Source organism: Molossus molossus, unplaced genomic scaffold, assembly GCF_014108415.1.
Source record: "Molossus molossus isolate mMolMol1 unplaced genomic scaffold, mMolMol1.p scaffold_m16_p_21, whole genome shotgun sequence".
Lineage (NCBI taxonomy): Eukaryota > Metazoa > Chordata > Mammalia > Chiroptera > Molossidae > Molossus > Molossus molossus.
In genome coordinates this window covers 47,430,978-47,455,357 of record NW_023425357.1, presented here as the reverse complement: position 1 = coordinate 47,455,357, position 24,380 = coordinate 47,430,978, and the positions used below count along the sequence as shown (strand labels likewise).

Here is a 24,380-nt window from a genome sequence, read left to right as displayed (position 1 = left end):
AGAGAGGAAGGGAGAGAGAGATAGAAATATCGATCAGCTGCCCCCTGCACGCCCCTTACTGGGGATTGAGCCCACAACCCAGGCATGTGCTCTGACCAGGAATCAAACTGGGACCTCTCAGTCCATGGGATGATGCTGTAACTAAGACATCGTGGGTGTGACATAGGAATAGACAAATAGACCAAGAGAAGAGATTACACAGCCCAGAAACAGACCCACACATATAGCAAGTCTGGGCATATCAAAGAGGTGGCATCATTATAGATCAAGGACAAAAGGGTGGTTAGTGCTGGGACAACTAGTTATCAATATGGAAAATAAAATGAAATTAGGTCTCTACCTCATAGCATACACAAAAGTAAATTCCAGGCATAGTAAAGACTTACATGTACAAAGAAAAGTTTTAAAACTGCAGATAAAAGAATCTTTATGACCCAAGAGTAAAGAAAAATTTTCTTACCCATAAATAAAGCTAAAAGGCTAGTTATCAACTAAGATAAAGTACTTAAAACACAAATAATTCAAAGTATTAGCAAAGATTACACAAAGAACATCTACAGATACATGTAAAAAGGCAAATAACCCAATAGAAAATGGGTAAAGAGCATCACGGGTAATTCCCAGAAGAAACCGGAAGTGTCAAGAAGAAATAGGAAAATTAGCTCAAGCTCCCTTAAAACTCTAGAAATTATAAATTTAAAAACAGGAAGGCATGTCACATCTCTCTGATTGGCAAAAAACTAAAATGTCTGTAAATGTTAAGTTTTGATGAAAATGTAGAGAAATGAAGCGCTCATACTTTGCAGATGAATGAGTACAAAGGTACAACCATTCGCAGAACAATTAGCAGTAGCTAGTAAGGCTGAAGATGCCTCTACCCAACTTCTCAGCTCTTCTACTCCTGGGCATATACCCTAGAGAAATCTTTTCACACAGTACAGCTGATCCTTGACAACACAGGTATGACTGTGCAGGTCCATTTGTAGGTGGATTTTCTTAGTAAATACCTGTACTGTTCTCGATCCACAGGGGGAGTCTCCAGATGGGGAGAGCCGAATGTGTGCATTGCTCTATGACATTCTATGTAGGAGATTTGAGCATTTTGGGATTTTGGTATCCGTGGAAGTGTTGGAACCAATCCTCCCTGGTACCGAAGGACAACTTAAGTTTCCGGGGAGTCAAGTTACATGCAGAATTTTGACTGGGAGGCGGGTGTCAGTGCCCCTAACCCCTGTGTTGTTCAAGGGTCAACTGTACACAACGGTATTTACTGCAGCACTCTCTGAAATAACAAAAAATTAGAGACAATCCAATGCCTACTTAAAGGAAAATAAATTAATAAATTATGGCTAATTTACATAGCAGGTGAAATTAATAAGCTGAAGTTACACTGTATCAACATGTATCGTGAAACAATTTCTAGAGAAAAAAGGGGAGAACAGTCACAAAATCAAGTTATGTCAAGTGTGAATCCATGCAGGTGTGTATTATTTACAGATGTCTGTAGAACTAGTAAAAATATAAAAACAAGTATGTATGTGACACAAACCAGACTCACCACAATGGTTCTCCTCCAGGAAAAGAGGGAGAGGAATGGAATTCTGGAATACACAGAAGGCTTCATCTGTCTATACTCTAATTTCTTAGAACAAAACAAACCAAAACAAAACACAAGCAGAAGGCAAAATGTTGAGAATTCCTTAAGCTGGATGGTTGGTATCATGGCGATAGTTTTATTATCCTTTGTAGTTTGCATTTTTAAAATTAAATTCTGAAGTAAAACTGCCTATTAATGTCTAAGAGCTTAAGCTCTTGAGAATCATGATTATCAATAGGATCTTGTCAACTCTTAGTGTGGTTCCCCCGACCAGCAACATCATCATCTGGGAAACAGCTGGAAATGTGAGTTCTGAGTTCCTATCATGGTTGCCAAGATTCCACGTGCATCAGAATCACCTGAAGGTCTTGTTAAAACACTAAGGTCTGGGTTCTGTTCCTAGAATTACAGATCCAGTGGGTCTAGGTTAGAGTCTGAATTTGCATGACTAACAAGTTCCCAGGCTGTGGGGTCTAGCTGGCAGGGATCCCACTCTGCCAAACCCAGACAGAGCTGCACACTCCCTCGGGGTCCACACTTACACAGAAGACATGACTGGTTTAAAAGCCCAGATGACAACGCTATAAACTATACTCATTGTGTACTATCTGTTACCATTAAGTTGACTGGTTGTTTTTTATGCCTCATGACATAGTCTTCTGGAGCGGGGTAATTCCTTAACTTTGGAATGTGTTCTCTTTTGCTCAGAAGAACTGGCATGAATCTTTTGTAAGCTGGCAGGTTTAGAACATCGTTCAATGGAAAACTACCCCAGAAGCACAGATCCTTCCCAATCAACGGAGATATGGAGGAAGACAGCTTGGAGGCAGCAGGTGTCTCCCAGGTGACAGCAGGACCGCAGTGCAGGAGTCTAGAGCAGGAGCAGCAAGCTTCTTTTGTGAATGGCCATACAGTACATATTTCAGCTGTGGTCCACAAGGTGTGTCACAACTACTAGCTTTTGCTGTTGTGGTGTGAAAACAGCCAAAGATAATATGTAAATAAATGGGTGTGGCGGTGTGCCAGGAAGATTTTATTTATAGAATCAGGCGGTGTTGACCAGTTTGCTGACCCGTGGTCCAGAGGCTCGAGCTCCAGCATCCTCCTTAACACACTCTGAGACCTTTTTAGTCAACTCATTCATTCTCACCAGGCCTTTGTATCACCTGCAAGTAGAGATGTAACTCCGAGTTTATTTATCTTGGTGTCAATGAGATGGCAAAATGAGGCCATGAAAAAGAAAGTTGAGAAAGTACCAAAGAAAGGTACAATGTCTGTGAACTACCCTTACCTGGTAACTTTATCTAGGTAGCTTGGTCGACAGTAACCACTTTACTATTTAGTATGGCAAGAGAATGAATATAGCCTTCTGGGCTAGAGTCCAAAAGAGAAAGGGAATATAAAAACATGTACTTGGAAACTACCCTAAACTGAATAGAGATATTGTAACATGTTTTTGCCAGACTAGGAATTCGGAGACCTAGCTTCTAGGTGACCTGCATGTGACCTTGAACAAGTTACCCCATTGTTTTAGTCTCAGTTTCACCTATAAAACAAGAGGCTTTGATCTCCACATTTCTCTCTCCATCTAAAATTCTGACTCACCTAATTTCCTTTTATGTGATTCAGAATGTATTACAGAATCCTACTATGAATGTCACTAAACTAACACAGATATGTAAAATCAAAGTTAACACAGTTCTGGTTAACAGTTAGTGTGCTTTGTTAGTTACACACAGAAAACTAAACAAAAATACTGGAGCCATTTACCTTCAGGTAGCCAAAGAAGGGTTTATAGTTAGCAGTTTATAAAATGGGTTCAAATTCTACCTCTGCCACATATTAGCTATGAGATCATAGATAAACTTCATTTGAGGGAGAGTTATTTTCTCATTTTTAAAACAGACATCAGTATCTCTCTCAGAAGATTATAAGGATTCAATAGGATGTCGTCTGTGAAATTTCAGTGCAGTGCCTAGCACATAGTGAGCTCATTCATTCCTGCATTCAATAAATACGTGAGGCTCTACTGTTTGGATCCACACTGGTGGATAAACCACAAACACAGCCCTGCCCTTGGAAGCTGACAGTATAACAGAGACAAACATTAAACAACTCATTTAAAAAAACCAAACAGCTCTGGTTGGTTTGGCTTAGTGGTAGTGTGTTGGCCCGTGGACCAAGAGTCGTGGGTTTGATTCCAGTCAAGGGCATGTACCTCAGTTGCGGTCTGCCCCCAGCCCTGGTTAGGGCTGTGTGGGAGGCAGCCAGTCCATGTGTCTCCCTCCCTCCCATTCTATCGGAAGATAAATGGAAAAATATCCTCGGGTGAGGATAAAAAACCCCCACAAAAACAGATTTCCACGAGAGTGTAACTGCTGGGTGACTCTCATTCAGATGGGGAGGTAGGGAAGCTTAAAGAAGCGACACGGGAGCTGGGCTCTGCGGAGAGGCCATTTAGTCAGGTTGGGCAGTGGAGGCGGGCAGTAGGCAAAGCATTCCAGCCACAGGAAGTACCCTGTGTGCTCCCAGTCTGAGGCAGGCGAGGCGAGGTGACTACTTCCATAACTACAAACACACTGCACTTACATCAGATCATATTCTAATTAGCCATGAACCAACGGCAAGTTATCTCACTCATCTGTAACACGTTTGAAGCAAATATCTGCGTGTTAATACTGTTCTATATTATGGGCATATTTGCCTTTCAGTGGAGTCCCTTGTGGGGAGGGGCCCATGTCTTATTCAGCTCTGTACCTCCAAGCTCTATAGGAGCCAGCATGGAATAGGAATGTGAATGCATGTGAATTAACAGCTGAAGTTAATTCTGAGTAGTAAGCACTGTCCTTTAGATTGGCTAGTTTTGGAGATTTTATATATATGTAGTTGGAAAAAAAAACCCAAAAAACCTCTCCTTCTCTCTCTATATATATTTGACTAAATAATATATTTCATAATAAAATAAGTATAATACATTCTCATCATGGGGGTGCCAGAAGAAGAGAGACAGCAAGACATTGAAAACCTATTTGAAAAATGACAGAAAACTTCCCTAACTTGGTGAAGGAAACAGACATACAAGTCCAGGAAGAGTCCCAAACAAGATGAACCCAACGAGGTCCACACCAAGACACAACAGCATCAAAATGCAAAAGGTTCAAGATAGAGAATCTTAAAAGCAGCAAGAGAAAAGCAGTTCATTACCTACAAAGGAACTCCCATAAGACTGTTAGCTGATTTCTCAAAAGAAACTTTGCAGGTCAGAAAGGAGATATTCAAGGTGATGAAAAGCAACGACCTGCAACCAAAATTACTCTATCCTGCAAAGCTATCACTTAGAATTGATGGACATATAAAGAGTTTCCCAGACAAGTATGAAATGTTGAAGGGTCTTCTTGAAGGAGAAGAACAAAAATATGAACAACAGAAGGGCAATTAATACATATCCATCAACAACTGAATTTACAAACAAAATGAGCAAGCAGAACAGAAACAGACTCATAGATACAGAGAACTTTTTGATGGCTGCCAGATGGGATGGGACTGGAGGGATGGGTGAAAAAGGTGAAGGAATTAAGAAGTACAAATTGGTTGTTAGACTGATGAACCTCAAAGAGAAGTGGGGAGGGAGGGCAGAATGAGATAAGCCAAAAACTTCTATGCATATATGCATAACCAATGGACAAAGACAATAGTGTGGGGAAGGCAGTGGGGGGCAGGGGTGGGATTGTGCAGGGGGTCAATAGGGGAAAAAGGAATATCTAATATATTCAACAATAAAGACAAGTTTAAAAAAATAAAATTAGTTTGAAGTGAAAAATAAAAATAAGTACAATGTGTTTGTAGTTATGAAAATATTTTATATATAATAATATATATAATTTTAAAAATGCTTCCATGTGCAGAACAATTTTAGAACTTCCGTTTTTAACAGGTGACTTTAGAATGCAATAAAAATCAGTTGTATGATCTTGAAGCTTCATCTCACTTTGGGCCCTAGGTAGAAACAGCACCTGCCGCACCGTTTACTTAACATGATCTCTGTGAGGCATTCCCCTATGAGAATTTACCAGGCCGTGACAATCCATTCATCCTCTTGTGTCTATTTTATTTCTCCTCATCACGTGAGCCCAGTACAGGTGTCTGGTGAGTATTTGTTGAATAAGTAAATAAATAAATGAACAGCCCTTCGACCAGAGGAGCTCACTACTCATGCCCTCAGTCAATGCCTCCTTCTCTGGAAGACCTGCCATCAGGAGGGGCGACGCAGGAGGAGCGGCAGAGGGAGGGGGGGCTTTCTGTCAACCCCGATAAGCCACAGCAGCCTTGAGATCCTGGGTGTGGTAGATGTCATGACAAAGTCAATGACGTATGTTTTGACAGGATTTCCACTTTGCTTAATAATTATAGTCACTCACTTCTCCTCTGTAATTATAAGCTACATCAACCTCCATATCTCAATTAACTTAGCAATAACATGACACTGATAGTGCCTGCCCCACGGAGCTGCGAGGACTCACACACTGAACAGAGTTAGGACAGTGCCTGGCGTAAATACCCAAACTCGCTTTATGAGTATGTATCCCCTGGGACCTATAGCACTTACTAGCATTTACTCATATGAATAATAGTTTTACATTTTCATTAAAAGTTTTACTTAACCTCAGCTTTATAAATATTCTATATATGTTAATGCTTGTAATTTTAGAACTTTATTTTATTATTTATTTTTTAATTCTTACTCGAGGATTTTTTCCATTGATTTTCAGATAGAGTGGGAAGGAGGGAGGGAGAGGAAGAGAGAGATGAGAGACACATCAATTGGCTGCCTCCCACACGACCCCAACAAGGACCGGGGATCGGACTGCAACCGTACGTGACCCTTGACCGGAATCAAACCTATGACTCTTTGGTCTGCGGGCCGATGCTCTAACCACTGAGCAAACCGGCTAGGGCTAAAAACTTTAAAAAAATAATTCATTTTATTCTAACATCCTTAGCAATGGGAGTAGCCTATCTCCTCTGAGCAGCTAAACCTGTAGCTGACTTGCAAAGATGTTAAAACAGAATTTGGGTTAGGATTATACTTTTCAGAACAGGTCTGAATTTTAGTAAAGACATTTAGACCTTTCTTCTGAGCTATTTTAATGAAATGCCTTTTAAGTAGGTCTCCTTACACCCAGTCTCCACTCTCTTTAATATCTGCTAGATACTGTTAACAGATTAACATTACTGACTCAACTTGTATCATTCTTCCACTCAGAATGTTCTGACTCCCCCACAGCCTACTGTTCATTCAAGTTCAAACTCCCTACTCTGACATCTCAGCTGCCTTTCACATCTTATCCTATACTCCCCTTTATGCTACTTTATGTCCCCTATCCACACCCCCACATCTGCTCACCTTCATGCTGCTGTTCTTCATTCCCTACTTGGTGAGCAAGCTTCCTTACCTCCCAATCTCTATACAGGAGTGTAGCATTCTATTCAGGGCTCAGCTTTTCATGTCAGTATATAAATGAAAATTGGGTTGTCAGATTACCTTGGAAAATACCTGAAGTAGCCATAAAACTACTCATTGCTTTATACATATGATCCTTTACATTTAATTGTACAACACAAGAATACAATAGCAGCCAAGAGTAGAGTTGACCCCACACTGACTGAATATGTAGTGTGGCATCATTATATTGATTTCTAAATACCAGCTCAAGTGCTACTTCCTGAGCAAAGTCTTCTGTGATCCCTCTAGCTCCAAGGAATCTCAGGAGCAGGAGATGAGAATTCAGCCGCTGTTAGGGCCCTGCTTTTATTCTTCCATGTGCTATGAAGGAGTGGAGGTTGGGGTCTATTTTAACAACTGTTTTAGACTAAAGACTTCTTAAGGGCAGGATAGGATTTCTTATTCTGGCACTGAATGTGTGACCTTAAGTAAGTTAATTTAACCTCTCCAGGCCTTAGTTTTCTCATTTATAAAAGAGAAGATAATATGATCCAGCAATTCCACGTTTGGATATATATCCAAACAAACTAAAGCAGGGTACTGAGGAGATACTTATAAACCCATTTTCACAGCAGCAATATTTATAATAATGAAAAGGAAGCAAATCAAATGTCCAGTGATGAATGGATTGACAAACTGTGGTACATACATACATATAGTGCAATATTATTCGATCTTAAAAATAAAGGAAATCTAACACATGCCATGTCATGAATGAACCTTGGGGATACTGTGCTAAGTGAAACAAGCCAGACACAAAAAAACAAATACTGTATGATTTCACCTATGAGTTATCTAGAGTGGTCAAACTCCTAGAACAGAAAGTAGAATGGTGGTTACCAGGGAATGGCGAGAAAGGGAAATAATTAGTATTTAATGGGTATGAAAAAGTTCTGATAATTGGCTGTATCACAATGTGAATAAATATATTTACACTAATGAACTAGATACTTATAAATGGTTAAGATGGTACATTTTATGCTATATGTAATTTACCACAATTAAAAAAAAAAGATAGCACTACTCTGATAGGCTAATGGTGAGGAAGTGTTAAGTACAGTATATTCACATTGTTGTATAACCAATTTCCAGAACTTTTTCCTACCCATTAAATCCAAACTGTCCATTCCCCCTTAACATACATAAAGCACTAAGCGCAGAACCCAGTAAGCAATATGTGTTTAATCCATACTAGTCATTTATAAAGCACCTAGGTAGTTTCAGTACCCCCCCCCCACACACACACACGACTGTGTTATTTCACTTAAAATGGTTTTATAAACACTTCTGTAACATTTGTGTGTCATCATGTTATCAGTGTAATGGCCTACAGAGAATTGTACCTCTCGCACCTTAGTTTTACTTGTGTCCGTGTGCCTATATTATTACATCAAGTGGTATGAGCATTTTTTTTTTTTATCCTCACCCGAGGACATTTTTTGATATTTTGTTCAGATAAAGTGGGAGGGGGATAGGGGGGGGAGAGAGAGAGAGAGAGAGAAAGAAACATCGACGTGAAAGGACACATCAAGTAGCTGCCACCCGCATAACCCAACCAGGGCTGGGGACAAACTGCAACTGAGGTATGTGCCCTTAGCGGGAACCGAACCCAGGTCTCTAGGGACTGCAGGTCGATGCTCTAACCACTGAGCAAAACCGGCCAGGGCGAGCAGTGTTTTTTGTTGTTTTTTTTAATATAATGTGGGAATGAGTGACTCGAAATGTTAAAGGCTGAATGTTTAGGAAAGGGTAATGTTACACAACAAGAGTTATGCCAGCATGCAAATTCTCCACCAACTGCTCAGCATTCAAATGTTTAAGGAAAAAAAAAAGCCAATACACTTTCATAGAAGCGATGTCCAGATTAAGATCTGATTAAAACCAAGGCATGCTGGACTCTCAATGCCCTACAGTGAAAAATACTACTGGTCCTATCTGTTGGGGCATTTTCTTTTTTCCTTTTTTGATTTTAGAGAGACAGGAAGTGAGAGGGAGAGAGATAGAAACATTGATGAGAGAGAACATCGATTGGCTGCCTCCTATATGCCTCCCACTGGGGATCTGGCCCACAACCTGGGCATGTGCCCTGACCGGGAATCGAACTGGCGACCTCTTGGTGCATGGGGTCGATGCTCAACCACTGAGCCACACCAGCTGGACTGTTGGGGCATTTTAAACGAATATAATCAGGGATTTCCTACTCAAAAGAAGAAAATCACTGAACTAAGATACCTTTGAAAAATTACAGGGTTTACCTTCTAACCTTCTGGCCTGAAAAAAAGAGATGACCCAAAGAGCCTCTACAGAGAACGACCTCAGAGAATCTGGAATGTCCTATGATCGCTAGCCTCCAGGAAGTGGGAACCGGGAGAAATTCACTTCTCTTCTCTGAGTTTCCACTTTATCTTTTGTAAAATAAGAACCATTCACCTACCTGTCCAACTGTGCAAGGTGTTATGTCTGAATGAGACTGTGGATGCAAAAAACATCTTCATTTGCAATGGAATCAAAATATACTGGTGATTAATGATATTCAGAGCCACAGTCGGGAAAAGGCAGAGTGGCTGGAAGAGAAGGGGAGGCTTGCAGGAACCTATTCTGAAGACGTCCTTATAAAAGTGTGCAAAGAGAGTGTACAGCGAGGCTCACTGCAGCATTATTTATAACTTTTAAAAGTAGTAGTATATGAAATAAAATGTGGTACATCAATATAACAATACAATGTAGTTAATAAAAAGGAGATAACTGATAAACAAGAAAGGAAGGATATATCAACTGGTGTTATGGGGTAGCTGGCAGAACAAAAACCAGTAGTGATTAAAGGCAGTACACTTCAACTTCCAGTTCAATGAGATAATGGCAGGAACAAAAAATACAGAAGAGACAACAGTGGATGAAAGATGCCAAGACACCTGGGAGATGCAAAGCAAGCGGAGAAGTTTGTAGGTCGAGAAAGCAAGCGGAGGTAGACACCAATGAGAAAAGTTCAAAGCCCCCAAACCTGAAAAAGCTCAGAACTCAGAGACATGAGGAACCAGAGCCTCCAGACCTGGATGCAGTCGGAAGTGGGGAGAGGAGCCCGGCTGAAAGCACAGCACACAGGCAGTGACCCTGCAGCCTCCTTCCCCCGCTTGGCTCTGAAACAGTGGCACTGGGTAAAGTCCTTCTCCCAGGAGTGATTTTTCTCTGGAGAAACTGAAGAGCCTAGAGAAAGTCTCCTACTGGGTACAGACATTTGGGGGTTCCCCACCAAAATGTTTAAGTTTCTGTTTAGTGATTATGCCGTGAAGTCCACCAGCTGACAAACTCTGTCCAGCACAAAGAATTTGATCAACCTTTTTGTGCTGCATATATAAATACAAACAAATTACAAAGGCTCCACAGATAACTAAAGGATGCTTTTAACGTAAGAGACCAAATAAATAAAGAACTTGAGGGGAAATACAGATAATACAAAGAGCAAAAGAAAACGTCAAAAAAACCCAAAAACACATCAATTAATATCCTCAGAGAGATAAAAGAAGATATTACATATAAAAACAAGATGCTACTAAAACAAGGACAACTGGAAATACAGAATACAAGACCTGAAACAAAATTCAATAGCAGAACCAGAAGATCAAGTTTAGGAACTCTCCTTGAAGGAAGAACACAAAAAACAAAGAGAAAACAAGAAAATTAAGAGGATGAGTCCAGGAGTCCAACATCTAAAAATGGCAGGGGTTCCAGAAAGAGAAGAGAGAAAACAGAGGGAAGGAAACGATCACAGAAATACTTCAAGCGAACATCTCAGAACGAGACTATTCATTGTGAGAGCACTAAAGATAAAGGAAAGGATCCTAAAGATTTCAAGAGTCAAACACTGGTCCTATACAAAGGACTAAGAATCTAGACCAGAGCAGGAGGGGACAGAGGGCTGCGACAACGACGTCTCACAATCCAGACCTGTATTTGTACATCCTATTTGTCTTCAGTGAACAATAATTAAGCACAACACTACGGATTTCACCGACAACTGTGATACACATATACTGGGAGAATGGAGGGAGTGGGGCGTGAAGCAGTATGAGAATGCTAATTTAAATTCTCGTCTTCCACAGACGATGTCAGTAAAAGACCTAAGCTGATAAACCACTAAAGAGCACTATAAACCTACATTTAGAAATGGAGATAACTATAAAGAGAGAAAATGAAAATATTTGGGAAGTAAACTCCAGGTTGGAGCAGGAGAATGCTTTTGTGTCAAAAGCCCTGCAGTATTCTTGACTTTTTAAAACTATGTTCACAAATTACTTTACTCAACAAAAAATAATTTTAAAAAACCATACAACTATTTACTTCTAGAGAGAGAGACTACATGAGAGACTGGGGTGAGGACCTCCCACCCCAATTCTGTCCCCTTCTGTACCACTAGAAATTCTTTTAAAATCATATATGGATTTTAGCCCGGCCAGTGTGGCTCAGTGGTTGAGCATAGACCCATGCACCAAGAGGTCGCCGGTTCGATTCCCAGTCAGGGCACATGCCCAGGTTGTGAGCCAAATCCCTGGGGGGGCAGGTTCTCTCTCATCAGTGTTTCTATCTCTCTCTCCCTTCCTCTCTAAAATCAGTAAAAAATAAATTTAAAAAAATCACATACAGATTTTATAATTTAAGAAAGGGAAACATTACATAGATGAATATATTGTCTCTGTCTATGGAAAGACAATAAAAACCAAGCAGAAAGGAACCGATTTAAGAAATTGGAAGAAGAGAATCTCTAAGATTTAATGACTTAACCAATGTGTTTAATTACATGGAACAGAATGCTTCAGTTGTGTATATAAACATAAGAAAAATGATAAAACTAACCTATGGAAATCTATCTTCAAGATACAGGATGACTTGATAAGGGACAGGTTCAAACTGGGACGTGCAGAAGTCCCGGATAATTTCAAGTATGTATGTGATCATCTTCTGGGAGTGCGGTTAATTATTATGATTTTGCTCAGCTTACAAACCAAGGCGGCAGTTACTTATTTTTTGTCTATTAACTGCCAATGGTTAAAAAAATGCTTATTTTTTATCACTGATGTCATATTCCTTAAAGGTCTCAATCAAATTTCCTCTTAAAAGAGACTCAAACTTTGTTTTAAAAGATGGACGTTACTGGTTAAATACCTGGCATTACAGGCCTGGCCAGTCTGGCTCAGCAGTTAGAGCGTGGGCCTGCAGACCGGAGAGTCCCGGGTCTGGTCCCGCTAAGGGCTCGGACCTCGGTCGCACTTTGTCCCGGCGGCCTGGTTGGGGTCGTGTGGGTGGCGACCACTCATGTGATGTTTCTCTCCCTCCCTGCCTCTCTCCACTCTATCTGAGGATACATGCAAAAACGTCCTCGGGTGAGGATAAAATAAATAAATACTTAGCATTACAGTATTTATTTCTAAACCAAATGTGAACCTCGACAGATCCCACTCACTTCCCAGGTGAGTTGGTCCTGGAACCCTAGGGCTCTCCAGATGGAGCAGGCCCTCGAGGAAGCGCGCCTGCCCACCCGGACACGCTGGCTGCGCCCTCACTGACCTGCGAGCGCAGCCCAGGGTGTAATTAACTCAACAGGGCTGCTGACAGGTGATTCCAGCTGCTCAGCCCTGCTCCTCCCGCAGACAAGGCGGCCTTCGCAGGCGGTTCCGCGGCTCTGAACGCCGGGAGCCGGAGGCGGGGCAGGAGAGGCAGCACCTGCGCCCAGCCCAGGTCGCGCGACCACATTTACCTTCACGCGTCTGCGTTTTCGCCCCTTCTCTTCCCCTGGAACCTGCTTCTCGCCCTTCTTCCTCTTTTTCCGCTTTCTGTCCTTGTGCTTGTCATGGTCGTTCTTGTCTTCGAAGAGGCTGGAGTCGTGCCCCGAGCTGCCGGTGGAGAGCTCGGTGACTTCGCTGCCCCCCACCTTGAGGACCAGCTTCAGGGGCTTCTCGACATACTCTTGAGAGACAGGGAAAGAGGCTCGATTATTGAGGGGCCGGCGGGCCGGCGGGGCGCGGCCACGGTGCAGTGGCCGCTGGGCGCGCAGGGGCCGAGGGGAAGCCCGGCGGCGCTGGGCACGCAGTGGGCGGCCCCGAGGCACCTGTTGAATGACGGGCACTCGCCGAGCGGGAGCCCCGAACGCCGCCAGGGGTCCCGGGTGCAGCCGCCGCGCCGGCGGGCCGCGCCCCCTTCGCGGGTGGGCCGCCCGAGGGCGGTGCAGCCCCGGCCCGCCACGGGCGCTCGAGCGGGGGTCGAAGGCGCGAAAAGCCCCCCGAGCGGCCGCGGGCTCGCCCCCCCGCCCACTCCTTACCCTCGTAGAGGTGTTTGTCCGACTTGTGCTTCTTGTGCTTCTTGCCCATGTCCGACCGGGCCCCGGTGCCCGCCCCCCGCGCCAGGCCCAGGCCGTGCGCCGCCGCTTCCGGTCCGGGCCAGGCGAGCGGAGGGCGGGAGCGGGGCCCGCGAGAGCCTGCGCCGCGAGGCAGGGGGGCGGCGTGCGCCGGGCGGCGCGAGGCTCCTCACGAGAAGACGGCGGGCGGGCGGGCGAGCGAGACGCAGCCGGAGCACGAAAGCAGCGGCGGGTTCGGCGAGCAGCCAGCGCGGAGGCGGGAGAGAGGGCCCGCCGCGCACGCGGGGTGCAGCCGGCTGCGCGTGGCGGCCCCTGGCGGCTGGAGGTGGCGCTCCAGCCTCGGGCCGGGGGCGTGGCCTGGGCGGGGGGCGTGGCCCGGGCCGGGGGCGGGCCCACTGCTCTGAATCTCTCCTTTCTTCTCTGTCTTTCTCCCTCCCATCCTTTCCCTCCTCTTTCCGTCTTCCCTCCTTACTTCTCTCACTGTCTTTCTCCTTTCCCCTTCTCTCCTTTCTCTGTCTCCCTCTCTGTTGCCTCCCTCTTTCTCTCCCTCCCTCCAAGTCTATTTCTGTCTTTCTCTCTTCATCTTTTTCTTCCTCTTTCTCTCTCTTTTTACCCCCTTTCTCTTTCCTCCTCCCTCTCTCTTTCCCTTTTCTCCCTCCCTCTTCTCTTCCACCCTTCCCCCTTTCTTCCTTTTCCTTTTCTTTTCCCTTTCTCCTTTCCTGACTCCTCCCTCCCATCCACTTTCCCTTGCTTCTGTCCTCCCTTTGACAATATTTGTTGAGCCCTGTACTGGATGCCAGATCCAGCAAACCCAGCACACTGGTAGCTGAGGGGTTCTAATCTTAAAAACAAACACCTTATGTGCTGATATGTAAAGGCCTCTGAGTACAGGGCAAAGCTTGGTTTCAGCCTGGGCTGTAACTCTTTTTGCTCTAAGGAGAACTGCTATGCCAACTTCCCCGTGGGTCTGGCCTCCACAGTGGCATGCCTTACTCCAGGCCAAACCCATGACTTGACCTGTCTGCTCCCAATTATCCACTCGGCTCCCCAAGGGCAGGGTCTGGTCTTGTTGCCTTGGTATCCACAGCACCCAGCACAGTGACCACCACTGTGCAAATGCCCTTCAGAGCTAGTTTTATTCTGTGTGTGTGTGTTTTTTCTCTCTTCCCTCTGACAACCCTGGGATGGAGGGAAGGGTCTGGTTAACACATTCACACTACAGAGTGAGGAATTTCCCTCCTCCCCTCCACAGAGGTCCTATGTAGTTCCCCAAGTGTTCACAGCTGGGAGAAAATGAGTAAGAGCATGAAGCAGAAAACACTTTGCACAAAAACTTCCTGGGAGATAGAAACCTTAACTCATCTAATTTTTTATTCCCAGCTTCAGGACAGTGTCCGACACATAAGAGGCACCAGAAAATGCTAGTTGAACTGAACCACACTGTGTCAGTCAGACTCTAAAATGACCCCTAAAGATTCCTGCCTCCTGGTAGTCATGTCTCCATCTGAGTGTAGACTGACCTAGAGACTTGCTCCGAACCAACAGAATGTGGCAAAGGTGGTGAGAGGTCACTTTTGTGATTCGGTGACGTAAGAGTGTAACTTCCGTCTTGCTGGCCAACTCGATTGCCTTCTTGGCTTGCATGCTTCTATGGTGCAAGTGGTCACGTCGGACAGGCCCAGCGGCAAGGAACTAGGGCAGCCTCCAGCCAAGCTGGACTCAGCGCAGTCCCTCCAGAAATATTTGTTGGATGAATGAATGAATAATTGTTACTGTTTTGCAATGATGATTCCTTCTCTCCCGCGGGTCTTTTTGGTTGGAGACAGGAGACAAGAGTGACCGGTGTCCACCAGGGGAGGAAAAGGGGAAGGAGGAAGAGGAAGAGGAGGAAGAAGAGGAGGAGAGAGGCACTGAGGAAGGCTGGCCACTGGGGGGTGTGGCATTCCCAGGAAATGGCCTCTGCTTGGCTGCTCAGGCTCTGGCCTCTCAGGAAGGACCTGTTGCTCCTGGAGGCAGGGGCCGGCCAGGCTCCCAGCTCAGCTGGGCCTGCAGACCTCCTGCTCCAATGGCGAGGGGGCTCTGGGACACAGCTGATGTGCGGGACCTAGGGGTACAGTGCGGCTTCCCTGGATTGGGCAGTTCTGGAAGAGCCGGTGGGGACCCTTTATAGGTATCCCCTCATGGCTGACAGATCAAAGAGGCTTACTGGGAGCTGACCCCATGATTCAGACAGATCAAAGCCGTGAACATCAGGTGCTTCCGAGACACTCACCTCTGCCCTTCTGTGTTCCGCAGAGCCCCTCATGCAGCAGTGAGGCTGGGAGAGCCACCCAAAGCCAGTTGTTCTAGGGCTACGTCCTTCTGCTCCTGTCTTTGTCTGAACCTCAGTCTTTCCCTCTGAATAATGGGTAGAACCAGCCCTGCGTAGCTTGTGTGGTTGGCACAAGGGTCAGGGAAGTGGGGAGTGGAAAGGCTTCTTGCCCAAGTGTGAAAAAACAGAAAGGAAGTAGGAAAGGGCCATCTCCCTGGGTACTCTGGGGGCACCCTGCCCTCTGTCCCCAGGGGAAGGGGAATTAAGTGGCATTTTCTGAGCCCAGGCCCCTAGTGCCTGTAACAGATGCCCCAGTTTGGCAGCATGGACTGGCCAACCTGGCACCGGCCTGTTAGTGCTGCTGGGAGAGGCCCCTGTGGGGCTGAGGCTGGTTCACAACGCAGCTCTTGGGGATGCAGTGGTCTGAGCTGATTCGCTGTGACAGGCTGTTGACAACGCGGCTTCCAGGGTTGCTCACGGTCACAGGCGGAGCTGCCCCAGCTTCCTACCTCAGCGTGAACAAAAGAGGCAGCAGATGGCAGCTGTCCATGTGGGGATCTAGGCTGCCTCTACCCTTATGGCCTCGAAGCTGCTTGCTGGAGGGCAGGGAGTCCAGCCTCAGTGCCCGTTGCTGGCAACCTCGAAAGTTATTTAGACTCAGATTCTGCCATGACAAAGATAAAGCTGAAGCCTTGATCTAATAGGAAAATGAAAACACAAGGACCTCCCTCCCTCCCTTCATCCAGTTTTGTTGAGTGCCTGCTATTGTGCCAGGTGCTGTGCTAGGTGCTGGAACACAGTGGGAGCAAAATAGACACGGTCCTCTCCTTATGGAGTTTACAGTCTGGTGAGGAGACACATATTAAACAGGTGATTGCACAGATAATTATTTAATTACAGTTGTACTAATTGTTATGAAGGAAAACAACAGGGTACTGTTACAATAGGACTCTGAGCCATCCTGGGGGTTCAGGCAAAGCCCCCTGAGGAAGCCATATTGGCCTGGAGGATGAATCTTAGGTTGGGTATCCTAGAAGCAGAACCTTGTAGGCTGATGGGAATCTGTTCCACTTATCCATGTCCAGTATATAGGAAAATGATTAGCATTTGTGTATTAACCTTGTATCCTGCAACCTTGCTGTAATCATTTATTAGTCCCAGGTTTTTGTCGATTTTTTCAGATTTTTTACATAGACGATCATGCAATCTGTGAACAAAGACAGTTTCTTCCTTCTTAATATGTATTTACTTTCCTTGTCTTATTGCATTGTCTAGAACTTCAAGTATTGTATTAAAAAACAGCGGTAAGAAGGGACATCCTTGCCTTGTACTTGATCTTAGAGGGAAAACTTCAAGTTTTTCACTGTTAGCTGGAAGTTTTTTGTAGATATTCTTTTTTTTTTTTTTTATCCTCACCTGAGGACATTTTTCCATTTTTTGTTCAGGTAGAGTGGGAGAGAGAGGAACAGAGAAAGAGAGAGAAACATTGATGTGAAAGGGACACATCAAGTGGCTGCCACTGCATGACCAACCTGGGCCAGGGACAAACTGCAACCGAGGTATGCACCCTTAGCGGGAACTGAACCCTGGTCTCTCTAGACCTGAGGCCGATGTTCTAACCGCTGAGCCAAACTGGCCAGGGCTTGTAGATATTCTTAATCAAGATGAGGATGTTCCTCTCTATTTCTAGCTTTTGAGAGATATATTAAAATCGTGAATGGGTGTTGGATTTCGTCAAATGCTTTTTTATATTTATTGATGTGATCATGTGATTTTTCTTCTTTAGACTGTTGATGTGAAAGACTTCATTAATTGATTTTGAATGTTCAACTAGCTTTGCATGCCCAGGATAAATCTCACTTGTTCATGGTGTATAATTATTTTACACATTACTAGATTCTATTTGCTATATCTTGTTGAGAATTTTTATATCTATGTTCATGAGAAATGTTGGTCTGTAGTGTTTTTTTCTTGTGTAATGTTGTATCTGTTTTTTTGTACGGGGGCAATGTTGGCTTCATAGAATGAATTAGAGAGTATTTTCTCTGTTTCCATTTTCTGAAAGAGGTTGTAGAAAATTGGTTTAACTAAGTTTTTAAAAATTAATTTTTTATTTTTCAATTGTAGTTGATGTATAATATTATATTTGGTGTAACTTCTTTAAATATTTGGTAGATTTTACCAGTGAACCTGTCTGGCTTGGTGCTTTCTGTTTTGAAAGTTTATTAATTGCTGATTTACTTTCTTTAATAGATATAGGTCTGTTCAGATGATCTACTTATTCTTGTGTGAATTTGGCTAATTGTGCTTTTCAAGACATTTGTCCATTTAATCTAGATTATCAAATTTGTGGGCATAGAGTTATTCATAGTGTTCCTTTATTATAGTTTAATGTCCACAGGATCTGTAATGATGTCTCCTTTCTCATATATATTAGTAATAGTACTTTTCCTTAGGCCTGGCTAGAGGCTTATTGATTTTCTTGTTCTTTAAAAAAACGGCTTTTGATTTCATTGATTTTCTCTATCAATTTTCTATATAATCAATTTTTATACCTTGGAAATAAATACATTAGAATTTTGACCTGTGTTGATTATAAAAAGTAAATGTTAAAACTTTTAACTTAAAAGATAAAATATATTTGCTCTACAAGATACAGCTTTTATTTCTTACACATAAGAGCTCTGCTTAAGACTTCATTTGAAATGAGTTGCAAAAAGAATCTTTGAAAATCACTCAATGATATGATCGGGGAGGGGGGTGGGCTGCCATGACTCTGATTCAGTTAGACAAATACTCTTATGATCAGATGTTTTTATTTTTAAAATATCCATCTTTCGGCACACCATAAAGCCACACAGATTAGTCAAGTTTAATTGCGAGGTTTGATGAAGCCAAGTGGAACACAATACCGGGTAAGAGCACCAGACTAGAAGTCAAGATACCTGGTCCTCATCCTCACATTGCTTAGCCTCCATGTGATAGTGAGAATGCTTTTATTTGCTGGTGTCAGAAACCCACCCCTAATGAGACTGAGCTCCAGGTATGGCTATATCCAGGAACTCAAATGATGTTGCAAGATCCAGGCTTTCTCCATCTCTTGGCTGTGCATCCTTCGCCCTTGTCCTGTTCTCTGACAGGCTCCCATGGCCTCCAGGCTGCCATCTCATAAATCCAGCAAAAGTCATGGGGTTATCTGATTGTACAGAAATAGATCACGTGCCCACCCTAAACCCATAACCATGAAGGAGTGGGGTGGCCATGATGGTGGGGGAATTCAATGACAAACCAAACCACAGGTCTACCCCTGGAACTTGGATGGGAGGCTGCTGCCACCTCAACCATATTGCCTGAATTGAGACCCTCAGGAAAAATCAGGGTGCTGTCACTGCAGGATTGGAGAATGGCTGCTGGATGGGCACAGCAAGAATAAGAAACAAAATGAAACAGTTTCAAACTCAGTTTCTCTACTTACCTTGAGAGGACTACTGTTGTGAGGGTGCAGAGCGAGGAGGGTGTGACCAAGAGGAAGGGGATGAGATGATTGGAACCCCAGGGCATGTCACTGTGCTAACTTGGCTGGCAGGCAATGCCTAGTTAAATAGAACATACACTCTTTAACAAACACAGCATGCTTCATAAAATGTGGCCCCTCGTCCTTCATATGATTGGTCGCCAATAAAGACCTGGCAGAGCAGCTTCTTCCTAAAATCACATTCTGATTGGCTTGGCAGACACTTGTCCTGCTCACCCAAGAGGCAAATGTGCCCATTTGCTCACAGAAATGCAACCAGGGAGGTTTTTCTGTCTCTCTCTCTCTCCTGTGCTCTTGTCTTTCAGCAGCCAGTAGAGATCAGGCTCGGAATTGCTGACACTGTCGGCCCCGGCAGAAAATTTGCGAGGCTCAGCCAGATCTATTTATGCCGAACTGTACGAGGTTGTTGAGTTATTTGCATTCGGAACTGCCATTTGTTTGTTGTCACGGATGGTGAACCCTATCGCAGGTGTCTGAGAAGGCTCTGGTTAATGGACGGCCATCTTTTTCTAGTTTCCGAGGCAGCAAAAGGAAAAACAGAAGTTTTCCCTTTATTCAGGAGGAGAAAGCTTAAAGTGGGGAATACAGCCTCCTCCTTCATGCCTGCTGTTCAGCTTTCACTTGGTTAAGATCCCAGATGCCCGCATTAGGAAGAAATGGCCCCCTCACCTATGTGCCCTTGACACTGACTTAGCAAGGCTGCCATGTCCTGCAGCCTCCACTGTGCCCCACTCTCCACCCACACTCCCTGGGACAGCCAGAGTGACCTTTACAAACATGGATTAACTGAGACCATATCTTTGTCCTGTTCACAACCCTTCAGCGGCCCCCTTCACACTCAGATAAAACCCGAGCTCCTGTCCTGGGCGTCCGAGGCTCTGTGTAACCTGGCCCCAGGCCCTCCTCTCGGACCCCGCCTTGTGCGACAGCCCTCTTTTACTTGTTATACTACAGTCTCATTCGCCCAGTTTCAGTCCCTTGACCATGCCACGCTCTTCGACCATGCCGGGACTTCATAGATACTGTTCCCTCTTTCTGGAATGCTGTTCCCCTCTTCACACGCTGGCTCCTTCTGATCCTTCCCCGCCTCCTCTACCCTGTCCCTCAGAGCTCCCTTGGGACACGGGGCTCTGGCTGCCCGGAGGGATCACACATTCTTCACCGTCTGCCTCTTCCCTGGCTCACTTCCCCGTTCCCCTACCAGTTTCCTGTGATCACGTCCCAGTAAACCATTTGTACTCAGATTCTTGTCTCAGGGTCTGCTTCTGGGGCACCCACACCAAGACACAAGGACGCCCCCTGTTGGCTCTCGTTAAGGGATGATGCAGCTGCCTTGCCAGCCAGGAGGGCAAACCCAACAAGAAGGGTGCCGGTGTGGAGAAGAGCGGAGCCGAGACGGCAGGAGGTGTGGTTGTAGTGCAGTAGAAGGACCGTGCACCACAGTTCAGACACTGTGAAACCCCCCACGAGCTCGCTCTCTGCACCTGTTCCCTCCCCCGGCCAGCCATCTCCTCTCTTCTCTCTGCCCTGTCCAGAACTAGTCAGCTCTGTTTCTCTTTGTTTCCGCACTCACTCAACAAAATCAGTCTCCTTGGGGATCCACCATGCTGGAAGTTGTGCAGATATGAGTGGGGAATTGTAAAGAAAAAGTAAAGCAGAGTGAGTGCATGAATGTCGGTAGGATGGGTGTGATGTGCTGTGTGGTATGTCTGTAGGTGTGTGTGCACGTCCTGCTTTTTGGCAGGATTTGGTTCCTAGGCTCCAAGCTGCGATACCGTTCAGCCTCATCTACTGGGCACTCACGTGGAACCCAAAGCTGTGTTTGGAGGCCTCCCCTCCCTCTTTCCTCGCTTTCTGTCTCTCGGGAACCTTGTGTCTCTTTCCTCTCTGCTATTCTTAGTTCTTTGTCTCTTTTCCCTTCTCTCTGCCTCCTTCCCTTGCTTCTACATGGCCCAATGTAATCATCAATCTACAGTCCAGAGTGGACTCAACCGCCAATAGATGAGCTTCCCTTGGCCTTGTCCTAGGCTTTGTCCAATAAGCTGTGTTGGGAGTGCTGGGGGCAGGGCCTTGCGGAGGATGGTCAATGACATATCCATATTAGCTCCACCCCTTGCAGCTGCTTGCTCCGGGATCCTCAGGATAGAGTCTTCACTGCTGAGAAGAGCCAATAATGACCGAGCACCTCTTTAAATCAGGCACAGGATGCACATGACCTCTTTCACAAAGACATCGTATCGAGGTATAACAAGTGCAAAAATCTTAAGTGTACAGTGCAACACTTGTATCACTTCTTTTAATTCTCACAGCAACCCCATGATACGGGATATGATTCTTATCATCTCCACTGTGCAGGTATGAGAACAGGCTCCGCGAAGTCCATCCTCTTGTCTAAGGATCTGAACCCCGGGGTTTGAACCCAGGCAGTGGGAGTGCGCAGGCACTGCCGTCCGCTGCCCATGTCGCCATGGCAGCTGCAGGGGCAGGTGTAGCCTGCGGACCCGGGTAGCGCCAGGGAGCCAGGCCAGGCGACTTTCATTTCCAAAGTGTGTTGACTATAAGTGGGAATAACTCCAGTCTGGCTCCCCCCTCTCGGCCATCCTTTCCTCTGTCCCCATCCCGGCCACTTGGTGTCTTCCTCTGCTTTTCCCTGGGTAGCGCAGCCGCAGCTGGAGGCAGCCTCTGGGAACCACCACGCTGCTTTATGATGTGCAGATGGTGTTTCTGCCGAGCCCCTTGCTTTTCATGTCGGTGGCCTCTGGGATTGGGGCCAGCCCAGATGTCCCTGATCATGAGAAAGCCTCCCCTGGCAAGACTGGCAGGAGATGCCAGTGACGAGGGCCTCAGGCCAGCTCTGGCTTGGATTCTCTGGTGAGGGGGCTTGGCTGGATGCTTGTGAGGCGATGGGTCTGTGTCATTTGTGTCCAGCCCTGTGGTGCATCTGCAGAGCCAGGAATATCACTTCTGAGTCTACAAACAGGCAGAGACACTGCACAGCGAGGTTTTCAAAGGGACCCGAGATTGATCTCTTTTTTCCATACGTGTTGTTTTATCTGACTCTCGAGCTATCTATGGGCACAGACTGCCTCTCCCATCAGAGGAAGTGCCCTCCTGTGACAGGAACAGTCTCACCCCATCAGTGATAGACTGGGCCGAGATCTTCCCTCGGACTGGGAATTCTAAATCAGCAGTAACTGTGTCTCTCCCATCAAACTAAGAGGCAACAGTATCGGGGGAAATGGAACTCCGCTCTCTGCTCTCAGACTAGGAGTTCCTCAAATCAAGAAAACGTGACTGCCATCAGATCGGGAGCTCTCAAGGTTGAGAAGGATGTGTCTGTCTCTTCCATCAGGCTAAAATCTCCCCAGGGATGGGCTGAGTGTCTCTCCCATCAGACCATTTCTCATCAGAGCAGGAGATCTCCCCGAGTGGGGATGATGGCGTCTCTTTGTTTTTTTCCTCCCAGTGTTCCGACAAGGCTCTGCCCACAGAGGAGGCCTCGTGCCGGAAGAGGCCTGCCGACAATGCTGGGGTCAGGCAACTTTTAGCTTGGACTCTGCAGACCTGCCCTTGGCTCGGCTACCTGGGACACGTGGGGACAGTGTCAGCCAAAGCAGGTGCTGGACATACACAGGTGAGGAAGACCAACTGGGAGAGTTAGGAGCACCTGGACAGTGTCTGTCTTATGACCTGCTGTAGAACATGGCTTCTGGCTCAGGGCGAGTCCTCAACAGCAGCTCCGTGCTGATGGCTGAATGAATGAATGAATGAATGAATGAATGAAGAGCTGGCTCCTCCCCTAAGAAGCTCACATTCCATTAGGGAAGGAATAAAGTTCACTTCTCTTGAGGGCCTCTCTGTGTTGGACATAATTTAGGCTCTTTAATGTATAACTAACTTTCTTGTGTAATCCTCAGAACAACCCTAGAAGATAAGTTTAAATTTTTTCCACTTTATTGATGAGGAACTTGGGGCTCAGAGAGACAAAGTGACATGTCCAAGGTCCTACCCCAGGTGAATAAGGGAGCAGGGATTTGAACTGAGGTCCTTTAATTTCCAGATGTTTGCCTCTTCCTGGAATGATGATTGTCATTTAATTTCAGACGTCCCCAAGACAGGTGTGTACGATGAGGTATGTGACTCAAGGGAGAAGGAAGATTAGAAAAGCTTTAAAGGAGGAGTGACTTAGAGATGGGTTTTGAAGGATGAGTAGGGGCTCACTAGACAGAGAAAATGGGGAGTGATTAGAAAAGGAGGGGCAAATTGTCCACCTGGAAGGTTCCCTTAGGGGTGGTGAGCAGCTGCCCCTCCCACATGTGCTGTTTGGTGGCCATGTCTCTCTGGGAGCTGGACCCCCTGCCCCCTTTGGCAGGACATACAGATGGAAGCCCAACTGCACGCTGGCACATCACTGCCAAGATGCCAGGAAAACCCTGCTGTGAGTCCCACCCTGGACGGAGCCAGCTGTGGTGAGAAGCTTCCTCTTTGGGCCATCTGAAGGGTACAGGGCAGTGACGGAGGAGCTGGGATCCTGGTCCTGCGATGGGCCAGAGGGAGGAGTCAAAGAAAGGTGGGGATGGGTGAGTCGTCCCCCAGGTTGGTGACCAGTGGCCCTTGCTCTCCGGTTCCGAAAGCAGAATGCAGTTGATCAGATCCACTGGGAACGTGGACGCCCCTTAGATAGCTTTCCTGGGGACTGGAAGGTGTTGCCTTCTCCTAGCGGGAGTGCAGAGTAGGCCTGCGGTCCATTCAGGGGCTGATCAGTGGTCAGACTCGGTGAATTCATCATTTTGCTTGAACGAGGTGAAGTTTCGCTTTCAGCTGAGCTCATCAGGGCCTGATTAGCATCGCAGATTCGAGGAGGTCAGAAGGAAGGAGCAGAGCCCCTCTAGACCTGCAGCTTTTAAATGGTGTGTGTGTTTTGATCTGTGGAACCTTAAAACAAGCTGGAGATTCTCCCTGAAGCCCAACGTGTGTGACAGATATAAGCAGAGAAGCTCATTTGGAGGGAGATGGGGGACCCAGAGATACACTTGGCTCCCTCCTTACCCCACCTTGGCCCTCTCAGGACTCTTTGTGGAACCC

The 24,380-nt window shown here is 45.8% G+C and overlaps 1 protein-coding gene across 4 annotated transcripts in view; it reads right to left on the bottom strand.

The window, feature by feature from the left end:
* Positions 1-13,494, bottom strand: part of BRD7 (bromodomain containing 7) — a 39,109-nt gene extending 25,615 nt beyond the window's left edge. For all 4 annotated transcript variants that reach the window (XM_036275982.1, XM_036275980.1, XM_036275981.1 and 1 more), the window contains exons 1-2: positions 13,414-13,494; positions 12,853-13,061 (exon numbers count right to left, since the gene is read on the bottom strand). In XM_036275982.1, the coding sequence (XP_036131875.1) occupies positions 12,853-13,061; positions 13,414-13,462 (258 nt within the window). In that variant the 5' untranslated portion in view covers positions 13,463-13,494. The remainder of the gene's footprint in view (positions 1-12,852; positions 13,062-13,413) is intronic.
* Between the last annotated feature and the right edge of the window lie 10,886 nt (positions 13,495-24,380).